Source organism: Bidens hawaiensis, unplaced genomic scaffold (genome assembly GCF_021521415.1).
Source record: "Bidens hawaiensis isolate Kalapana, Puna unplaced genomic scaffold, B.hawaiensis_p1.1 tig00000284_1, whole genome shotgun sequence".
NCBI lineage: Eukaryota > Viridiplantae > Streptophyta > Magnoliopsida > Asterales > Asteraceae > Bidens > Bidens hawaiensis.
Window position 1 is genome coordinate 3,963,800 of NW_027491022.1, and position 11,304 is coordinate 3,975,103.

Here is an 11,304-nt window from a genome sequence, read left to right on the forward strand (position 1 = left end):
CTGAGTTTGAACTCTTTTTAAGTTAAACAAGTTGAACTCAAACTTACACAATATTGGGCTCGACTTGTTTACATCCGTAGTCCAATAGATTACAGCATTCACAGTCAATGGTTCAACCACGATGTTACAAATGTTATTTCTTTACAACAAAAATTTTAACTAAAATTCTCTAACCTTACACTCACAAGGACTTGAATTCACCACCTTATCCTTATTTATTTTTACTTTTTTTTGAGAGGTAAACATCATACCACTATATCATCATGTATACGATGTTACAAATGTGATTGTAGTAATCAGTGGTGTCCTAAATACAGAGCCCCCATAAAAAACTTACGTTTGTCAGTTTCGTTATGCTACTTGGATCACAAGGTATTAATCTCAGTGGAGTTTAAATCCTGTTAGTAGACTCCCTATTTGAGGCACAATATAAGTCAAATATATTTTTCTTAAACGTCTTGTTTGTTTCAGAGCCATTTTGGCAGAGCGTACTAAACCCACTACGTACCAATTACGACACCATCAGGCGGCTCGCCTGAACGCCCAGTCTTTCTTTGCCATCAACTCGACGTTATACCATATTAAAGAAAAACAAAACATGATTAAAGAATTGGTCAAAATTGGTACAAAACATGCATAGCAACATGAACTCGCTCTAACTATCCATAGAAATGAGATCAGTACCATCCCAAAAGTTATCAAAACCAAAAACAAGTGAAAGTATAAGCCAAGTACCAAATTTATCACTTTGGTACCTGTATCATTGAAAATACCAAAAAGTATCAAAACCGCTAACATGAAAAACTAATACCGGTACTACTGATAGTGTTCAGTCTATAAATAGTCTTAAACCATCTTGTGTTTTACTAGAGCCATTTGATATGTTTCTAAAGCTTATCCTTTCGGCACAAATCCGCTTTGAGCCATTATACACCAAATATGTAACATATATCCCAAACAGCAAAATATGCATATCAATGTAACCCGAATCCCAAAAAATCACAAAGAATAGGCGTAAAATGTTAAATGGCCCGAATGTTCAAGTAGTTCACCTAGAAAACCCAACGTATAGCGGGACTACTTATTAATCAAATGCTCTTTTCAAAGGGCTAACTCGTTGTTAAAATTCAAAAAGTCAACACACAATCAAGGTTTAAGAGCAAGAGCCAAACCGAATTTGGGAGTTCGGTCTAGGGCTCGGGTGTCAAGCTCGGTTGACATGGTGATGAGTGACTTGGGAATAATCTCATGCTGCAGCAGTGCACCGAGCTTGCCATGGTTGTTGAGCTTAGCTTTGACCAATGTGAGACTATCGACCGCATAAGACCCTCCGACAGTGAACGTGTTCTCGTTTGTTGAGAATCTTCTAGAAATCTCACCTACAGCCCCACTCTTTCTAGAAGCATCTAGATGGTGTATGTATGATGCGCGTATGCTGTCTCCTTTGTCACCCCTAAATAACTGTGTCAGATGCTAGACAAAAATATAATATAATTTTTAAAATACACAAACGGTTCCTCTGCGATATTGCAAACGTTGGTCCTTTCCTTTTGGATATTACAAATTAGTCCAGAAGCTTGCGATGTGTAACATATTTGGTCCTTTAAGAGTGGACAGCCATCTAATTTTACATTAAATTTTGGGCAAATACCATGAAAAACCAACATACTTTACATTTTTTCTCACTAAAGTTCCTTAACAATTTTTTGCATGTCAAGTCCCTTCACATGTTAAAACGAGCAAAATTGTGAACCTTTTTTGTAAGAAACTTGGAAAAATAAATTGTTCTTAAAAACAAATTGGGTTTAAGGAAAAAACATTATAAACACTTACGCAAAACAACAGGATGCATATTAGTTCCAAATTGTTTTAGAACAAATTTCACAATTTTGATCAAAATTAACATGTATAGGGACTTTAATGTTGTGAGAAAAAAAATGGAAAGTATGTCAGTTTTTTACAAAATTTACCCTTACATTTTGTAAAATTTAAAAAACAAAAGCAAATACAAAAATTATATATTAACCAAAGTCACATCAATTGGTCTAAATAGCAAAAATCTAGGTGTGAACAGTAAGACCCTTAAATAAAAAGGGTGAAGTGATAATTTCACATAAACTTAACAAACATTTTGACTGAAAATTACTAAACGTGATCAAAGAGCGAGGACGATATATGTGATTTTTAAAGAAGAAAGGACCAAAACCACAATATGGACTTACCACAGGAACCATCTGTATAAATTAGTCTTTGTTATAATGATATAAAATGCTTACAAGACTATAGAAGCACACGAATCGGGTTTATTGATGCTAATGCCGGCAGTGTACGTTGTTATTTTACAAGAAGAGGTCTCATATCCACCCTCGGCACCGATAACAAAAGTTGGAGTGCCGATTGTAGCCGAAACATCGATTGTTGGGGTTTTGTTTAAAGCAACTGCTGATGCCAAAGAAGCATGGTAATGAAAGTATTGAATATCAACCTGCATAATAACACATTATTTATTACACCCAATAAAAATGAATAAATAAATAAAATATGTAATAAAAAAAAAGTAGTGCAATATGTACCTTGCCGGATTTGAGATCGGGGAGTTTGAATGAGGCAATGGTCTTTGTTGAAGGCACGATATCAGTGAATGTTAATGTTGTAGCAATCTGCCATATGAGAGGGGAAGGGGGGGGGGGAGGTAATTAGGAGGCGAACATGATAAGAGGTTACAAAAAGGTGTGCATGAAACCAAATAAAAACCGACAATTTGATTTTATGTTTTGGTAAAAACCGAACTTTCAATTTGGTTTCGGTTTTGCAAGTACCTAAAACGAAAAACCGAAGCGGACTTATGGAATTTCATCTTTTATTTTTAATTTCAAGTATTTAATAAAATTTAATAAATTGTGTAACCCAGATTCATTATTTAGGAATCTTTTTGTTCGGATCAAAAGTATTAAGCCGAATTGGCAAAACGAAAACCAAAACGAACCGAAATCGTAAAACGGAAAAAGCAAAACAGAACAGTTTTCAAAAACCCAAAAACCAAAATTTCGGTTTTTGGTTCTGTTTTGAGCCCAAAACAGGCCCATGCACACCCGTAGTTAGCAGCACACATTTGATTCTGTGTCGAGTTTGATGTCAATCAATGTATTCTTGTATTTGTACACTGCTCCCACATCTCCTGATGAGAGGCCGCCTTTCTTTGTTGCAGTTGATGTAAGTGTCTGCAATATAACTTGAGTGTTAAACAAGTAACCATTTTAACCATTGCAACCACAAAAGATATTATCACATAGCAGCTTTATGATAAAGCTAACAAGAATAAATGACTTTAGGAAAGTATAGAAACAAAAAACAAAAAACAAAAAAATGGAAGCAAAAGCTTCAAAGAGCTAATGTACAATCCAATCAAGAAATTAGCATAACCAAAACAAAGCAACAGTTGGTGCATATCTGACAAAATGAAAATAATGAAAAAAAAAGAGTATGTGAATGTTGCAACAGCAAAAGAACCTACAACATATGTATGATATGAGGCACATTTCAACACTCAAATGCTTACTTTAGAGTTCAAAACCATGATGGACCATTTAGTAAATGGAAAAGTTTACAACTCTGTGCATCATATTAGCACCTATACCTAGCAAAGACTGGAACTTGTGAGGTATCTAGAAGACTCATCCAATGGGTTTTCAGAACCAATATTATCCTAATCACTTGTGTAAGCTATGAAAGGTGCTCTATGGATTAAAGCAAGCATCAAAAGGTGGTTGATATTGGTAAGATTGTTAGTTATGACTCAAAAGGGATAACCTAATGCCACATGTGGCATCTAGTTTGTTAGTCAGCATTAATAAACTAAACAGAAACTAGTATATGTAGATAGCCACAACCCACAGGTGGGTGGGTACTCAAATCTACTAATTTCAACTCAACTTGATATTTCCCATGCAATCAAGTACAATGACTCGTTATGGCAGAATCCACAAAAAGAACAAATCAGATGCAGTTAGTCTAACAAACAAAACCAAGTTGATGAGATTAAGCTTGTCACTTGTGTTAATGTACTCATGGATTAGTGGACTAATGTAATCATCAATCATCTACCCTCTTTACTAGTTACTCAAAAGTAAATTTCATTCATGAACTAAAGTACACTTTCTTTTTCTTAGAGATACAAACGTGCAGTAACTAGCAAGTCAGTCTTCCTTCAACATATCTTCTTAAGAGATCAAAACAAGCTTGTGAGGCAACATTACTAAAACTTAATGAACAAACCTCCACTACAACTTAAAGTTGGTCCATATGCTCATGGAAGATCATCTATGTACCTTTTAATAAATCTAACAGTTCACGTAATATTACCTAAATTGCAATTTGCAAGTGCCATTTAGTGAAAGGTTAAACAAGTATACCTTTAAATACTTCAGGAACAAATAGGCGCACGTCATGTAATTCTAGGTCAAAATTAGGGTTCATAGAAATTATATATCCAAAGGTTTACTAGATAAATCGTTCATATGCAAAACAGATGAAAGATATGCAGCTTCTGGTTGTAAATAAAGCTTACACGGTTGTACATAGACTAGTAACTCATTTCAATGGTTGTAAAAACCATAGTTATTTGATGCGATAGGCACACTAAAGGCGCATAGGCATCTTCCAGGCGCTAGGCGAAAAAAAAGCGTGGGCCTGAGAAAAAAAAAGCGTACTTAAATAAAAAAAAATTCTCAAACAAAATTTGTAATGGCAGACAACACTTTATTCAAATACCAAAACATTTCTAAAGCATGTATCTACACTTTATCATTAAAACTTAGTGTCATGTATTTGCTGATAAGAATTTTATTAACACTAACAGAAGTAGGTAACAAAACACACAAATTAACCACAACAGTTTATTCAAGAGGTGCTTAACACTCAAATTAAAAGTATGCATCTACATCAGTTTATTCAAAATTAAAAAGCAATTATCATTGTTACAACTTCAATCAGAACAATGGAGACAATTAATCAAGTCTTAGCTTAAACAAACAGGCTCAAAATTAAATTCAGGCTCAAAATTAAATTCATAACTTTAACAAGCAGGTTAAAAAACAAAGCATCTTCATCATACATCTTTATAATCTTAACAGAATTAACAACCTAATTGGAAACAAAAATTAAAAAATAAATAAATATTCCTAACATCTTTTCTTCTGGTAGCCTCTGTAATCGTGTTTATGCTATGCGATACCAATAACCAAGTGTCGTTCATTATAAAGAAATGAGAGATTAGAGATAATTTTGTTAATCCCATAAATTTTAGGTAAGTTGTTAAGGAGATTATCAAATAAACTCAAGGTAAATAAAAAAAATCAAAAAAATCAGCTTCGGTTTTTACTCCTATAATTGCGACTTCAGTCAAAGAAGTCAGCGTATGGTCGACTCGCCTGAAATTGCGCCTAGGCGCCAAAGCGCTGTGCTTGTCATTACTATGGTAAAAAGCACGCCTAGGCGTTTGATTAATAACCGATTAGTAGTCGCTAGTCGGTACCCCACCGACTAGTTACTGATTAATCGCTATTTGGTCAAAATCAGTAAAATTAATCACTATACAACATTTGGTGTATATATACATGCATCATTTTGTTGATAGCCGAAAGACAAGGAAGGGTACATACACCAATCGGCCGGTGTCCCGATGGTTGAGTGTTATGTGCCTTATGTCCAAGGCTTGATGCAAAACAGCTATCGAGTCAGAGTCTCACCAGAAGCAGCCTTTCTATTCTATTCTTACGGGTAGAGAGGTAAGGTTGTCTACATCTTATGAACAGATTAAATCCATGAGTATGAATAATATCTCTACTATATATAATGGAGGAGTCAAGGACCTCTTAAATTTTAAGAGGTCCAAACAATTATTCAATATGTACAACTTTTGAATGCATGTATTTTTAAAATTTGGGGGCATTAATGTCTTTACTCAACACTTATTAACCGTAACTTTTAATTCTCATTCTATAATTACAATAATTACTCTTTGATAGTTACAATAATTACCCTTTAACTTTGGATAACTTTTGTAATATCTAAGAATAGTTACACATTAACCCCCTCATCTTTATCCAAAAACTTGACAAATTTATTTATTTTTTTGTTTCCATCTATATTTTTAAATATATCATGTTTCTAAAAAAACCAAGCCTACCATTACGGCGTTCTTATTTTTGTCGACGCTTAGATATAAAAAAGGAATATTGGTTTTAAATAATCCCAACTATGGACTATTGGTAAATATCAGTCCCAACTTTACACTTGCCTGCTGACCGTCCCAACTATTGATGTATTTGTTTTTAACGGGCCGTGACTAACGGATGTTAACTCCGTTAGTGAATTGCTGACGTGGACCTTCTTCTCCGGCCACATCACGCCGGAAACTTGCCGGAAACCTGCAACTCGCCTCCATTCTCCCTAATATCGTTACACCATCTCTCTCTATCTTTCCCCTCATTCAAAACCTAACCGACGTGCCGCCGTTGTTGTCTCCGGCGAAGTCCACCCTCGTCAATCGTGCACCATTCGAGGTAATTGACACATCATTCGACTCGTTTTTATCCTCTTAACAAAAGCCCTATGCTTATTTTGTAAATCGTGTAACATTGATTTCAAATTTTTGAAAATAAAATCGGGTTTGGTATATAGGGATTGGCCATGAAAGAAGATGAAATCTACTTCATTTTCTAATTTCCGATGTCTTTTGAAGAGGGAGGGAGACGGTGTGACGATATTAGGGAGAATGGAGGCAAGTTGCAAGTTTCCGACAAGTTTTCGGCCGGAGAAGAAGGTCCACGTCAGCAAATCACTAACGGAGTTAACATCCGTTAGTCGCGGCCCGTTAAAAACAAATACATCAATAGTTGGGACGGTCAGCAGGCAAGTGTAAAGTTGGGACTGATATTTACAAATAGGCTATAGTTGGGATTATTTAAAACCAATATTCCTATAAAAAATTTTCATAATCGATGTGTAGATTATAATGTACAAGTTAATGAAGCATTAAAGTACAACTTAGATATGCAACTATAAACCTACAAATACATTTTCATTCTCATTCTATAGTTATAATAATTACCCTTAAACTTTATATAACTTTTGTAATATCTAGGAATGGTTACACATGCAACCCCTCATCTTTATCCAAAAATTTAACAAATTTATTTCTTTTTTTGTTTACCTTTATGTCTTTAAATAAATTATGTTAAAAAAAAAACCTACCATTACGACATTTATATATAAAAAAATTTCAAAACCGATGCGTAGGTTATAATGTATAAGTCAATAATTCATAAAATACAACTTAGATATGCATTATAAACACATAAAGTGTTTAAACGCATATGCCCAACATCTATTTTACTTTATCAAATTTAAATTTATAAAACAATTCCTCCCATTTATGCAATTCAAATTACAAAATCAAAAGAATAAAATCAACTCCAACCAATGTTTTAAAAACCAGTATTTTACTCATACCAAATTGAGCTAAAAAAGTTTACGACCTGTTGAGCCAGGTTATATTGGGAGGTTCAACCGGTTGAATAGTTTATCTACCTAAAAATGCAACTTGAGCTCCAAAATAAACCAAAATTAATTGATTCCATAATAAAAAAATAATTCAAAATTAAGTTAATCCGTATCAAAAAACATAATAATACAAAATCACTCACTTTTAAAAAAAATAGTCCTAAATTTATACGTTTAAATGCTAATTGTTGGGTTAAAAGTAATTTTGAAAAAATATGGGCTGAAAATATCAAAAATTTCTCAGACTTAAAACTGGTTTGCCGGTAAAAACGAGTAATTTAGAAAAAACCGCCGGTTCGATATTCTAGCAAATCAGCCAAAAATATCGGGCTTAAAATACCGGCTTGTTGTGCGAAATCCTGGTCTTTGTAAATAATGGTCCTACCAATTAAATTAAAGTAAGATCTTAGAGCATTCCCGGTAGCTTCTTTATCTAAATCTTAATAATTACACTAAAAAACACTATATTTTATCTCATATACAATTAAATAATAAATTTTTTTACATCTTTATCATTATCTTTTTTTCTTTACTCTACTCACAACCATTTTCAAATTTATTAAAAAATAACTAGAGGATCAATGATATTCCTCCAAATTTACTCATCTCTTTAAAATTTTCTCTATTCTCCACTTACAACCACTTACAACTCTCTAAAAGAGTTTAGAGAACTCCCTCACATAATTATAAAGGAGCTATTGTGAATGCTCTTATGGCTAAGTTCAAAGTAATGAAAAAGGCCAAAAACATCTCAAAAGAAAAGGGTTCAAGCCATTTCGAGTTAATCTGAGCTGACTCGATTTATTAATGAGCCAAGCTCAAGCTCCCATGTTCAGCTCACTTAAAATTTCAATCTTGAGCCGAGCTAGCTCGACATGTATTCGAGTTGAGCTCAAGATTGGCCTAGCTCGGTTCGGCTCATTTACAAACCTATATACATGTATCAACCGAACCAATTAAACAACTAACGTAATAAACTTTTGTAACATATTATACGATTAAGAAAACTAACATAAGTATAAGTGCTATACACTATATCACGAGAGGATTGATAAACTAACATAAACAAGTGTCACATTGCAAATCGTTGTCGCCGCAGCATCGCACGGGTTTCATACTAGTAATAATATAAAAAGGAAGTGGAAAAGGGAACATACAAATCCGGAAGCAGTGGTGATCGAAACGGAAAACTTGGGATCTGATATGTAGTCTCTCGTTAGCAGATCTACATCACATGAAAAACAGAGTAAATCCGAAGGTGTGTGTGTATATGCATACTAAATGGAATTGGAAGTGAAGAAGATGGAATGGAAGTTAGTTACCTTTGGCTTTCTTGCCGATATCGGTAAAGAGACCCGGTCCACTCGTCATTGCCTGCCGTTGACAAACTCTCCCTTTCTGTGTTTTTGTTTTTGTGTTAACAGGAGTTTCAGGGCGGGGTATATCGGCCAAATGGAAAATATTTTTTCAGAAGATTATCGGCGGGGCACAATACCTTTCCGATTATTAAATGGAGTGATCTAGGCCCTCGAAATTTTTTGATGGGGTTTTATGTGCCGCTTCATCTGTTGAGTGTATGTAAACTTTTTGAAATTACTTTCATGTCCTTAAATAATCGGGTAAATTTACCATCATGCCCTTTTATATAATAATAATAATAATAATAATAATAATAATAATAATAATAATAATAAGATGATGATAACCGTAACAACAACAACAATAATAATAGTCTTCATATTCATCAATTCATCATCCTCATCTCATCGCAATCCTCAACACACCACCGTCATCCTCTCCACCACCCATCAACTTAATTCCAACTCCGCTAATTCGCCAATCCAACTCCAGCAGCCATGACAACACCAATTCCAAACCCATTGCCATCGGAATCACCTACGGTTTCACCCACCGTTTCCTGAAGCACCAAATAGGAATTTCGTTACTAACCATAAGTCGGCGGTGGTGAGTTATTGCCTCTCTATAAAAACAGGTGATGATGGATGATGTTTGTTATTTCAGATCTTGGGCATCAATCTCAAATATACTTTCGACGATGAGAATATAGTTAAGATGACAAAAGGAATCTCTAAGAAATGGAGCTAACATGCCTTAGAATCTTAAAAGTTTATTTAGTGGACTTATGTGGCTAGTTATTTGGATCCATAAACGTAACATCCGTATTTTGAGAATAATAAATAACAGAAAGTTTTGTTATAAATTGTGTGTAGTTAGTTTGATCGCGTGATAGTGATTAGATTATGTTGGGTTGGGCTTGGGAAAGGTTATGGGCCCTAGGGCCCATGGAACCTCTATATAAACCCCAACTCCACTCCCTTTCTTTTCTTTCACAACACACACACTCAAGAACACACACACACTTTCTCTCGAACACCCGGATCCAAATCCGAGCTAAGGAAGGAAGAATCTCGTGTGTAAACACCATTAAACAACAAGAAACACCACTAGATCCTCGAGTTGTCTAGATCCGAGCCCGACCGAGACCAAAAGGTGAGTCTTGGCCAACGAGGTTAAGTTTTTGTGGTTGGTTTCGACATGCAAACTGATAGATCGATAGATCGGTTGCAAGGTGAAAGAAAAACATAAACTTGGTGATTTATAACCTCACGGGTATGTTATAGGACAAAAATGTGATGTTCAGACCTCATAAAACACGGGTATACAAAGTTGGTACAACCCAAAACCCATAAAAAGGGTAGAATCGGGCCCTAAGGGAGAGTCACGGAGGAAAATGGCTTTAAAATGGTAAAAAACGAAGAAGGGAAAAGAATTCGCATCGCACAAGCCATGCGAAGCGAAACTTCCCATGCGAAGCGAAACTTCCATGCGAAGCGAAACTTCCCATGCGAAGCGAACATCCATGCGAAGCGAATTTCCATGCGAATTTTCCATGTGATTCGATTTTCTGATGCATTTTTTGATAAAGGGCTATTAATGAAAATAAAAATTTTTCCAAGCTGGCCTGGCAGCTCGACTCCAACCAGGGGCTCTGCTCCATGGACCCTGCTAGGGGCTGCCACCCGTAGACCCTGCTACCAGGGGCGCTGCCCCCGGACCCCAGTTAGTTGAGGGTTTCATTAACATAGATGTAAGAAGTAGTAGTAATGGATAATTGATACTCATAACTTGTTACACAGTTAGCCGAGCTCAGTTAAGGAAGGGAATTACGATAAACTCGGAGAGGAATCATCTCCAGGTGAGTTCTAGCCCCAGTTCTCTTAAAATGTTTTTGGGGCTGTGTGCATACTTGTAAGACTAGTAACACATATGTGTATATGATTAATGTGAATAATTGATGCTAGAATAAAAGAAAGTTGTAAGAACTTGTATGTGCCTAGTTTGTTAACTTAACATGATTGAAAGAGTCAAGTAAGAATGTAATGCAAGAGTTAGGGTGGCACGCCCTTATAATACTTGGGCAAGAATAGAGTGGCCGACTATATGATATCGGTGCAAGAGGTCGGGCGGCAGGCCCGTATAATATCTGTGCAAGAGGTTAGGTAGCAGACCCTTATAATATCTGTGCAAGAAGTTGGGTGGCTGTGACACCCCACCCGGATCCCGGGTGACAATGCACAATTGATACAACTTAACAGTGTAAGAAAATACAAATGTTTATTTTAAACTATAAATCTTCGAGTACTTCGAGTTACTATTTATAAGAACATCAAAACTTAAGAACTTTTTGATTTCCGATATCACTCATCACTAAGTAGCTCT

The 11,304-nt window shown here is 35.3% G+C and overlaps 1 protein-coding gene across 1 annotated transcript; it reads right to left on the minus strand.

Moving 5' to 3' along the window:
* Nucleotides 1–967: 967 nt before the first annotated feature.
* LOC143619018 (mitochondrial outer membrane protein porin 2-like) lies at nt 968–8,934 on the minus strand. Its single transcript, XM_077091054.1, has 6 exons — nt 8,886–8,934; nt 8,721–8,788; nt 3,111–3,221; nt 2,574–2,660; nt 2,277–2,485; nt 968–1,453 (listed from the first exon to the last, which is right to left on the minus strand). The coding sequence occupies exons 1-6, from the start codon at nt 8,932–8,934 to the stop codon at nt 1,147–1,149; spliced, it is 831 nt and encodes a 276-aa protein (XP_076947169.1). The 3' UTR covers nt 968–1,146.
* Between the last annotated feature and the right edge of the window lie 2,370 nt (nt 8,935–11,304).

What these genes read in the sequence shown, in the direction of transcription:
- LOC143619018 (XM_077091054.1), bottom strand. Translation starts at nt 8,934, where the DNA reads ATGACGAGTGGACCGGGTCTCTTTACCGATATCGGCAAGAAAGCCAAA. An exon ending in TATCGGCAAGAAAGCCAAAG is followed by an intron (nt 8,789 to 8,885) that starts GTAACTAACTTC and finishes CATGTGATGTAG; the next exon opens with ATCTGCTAACGAGAGACTAC. An exon ending in AACTCGACACAGAATCAAAT is followed by an intron (nt 2,661 to 3,110) that starts GTGTGCTGCTAA and finishes CTCATATGGCAG; the next exon opens with ATTGCTACAACATTAACATT.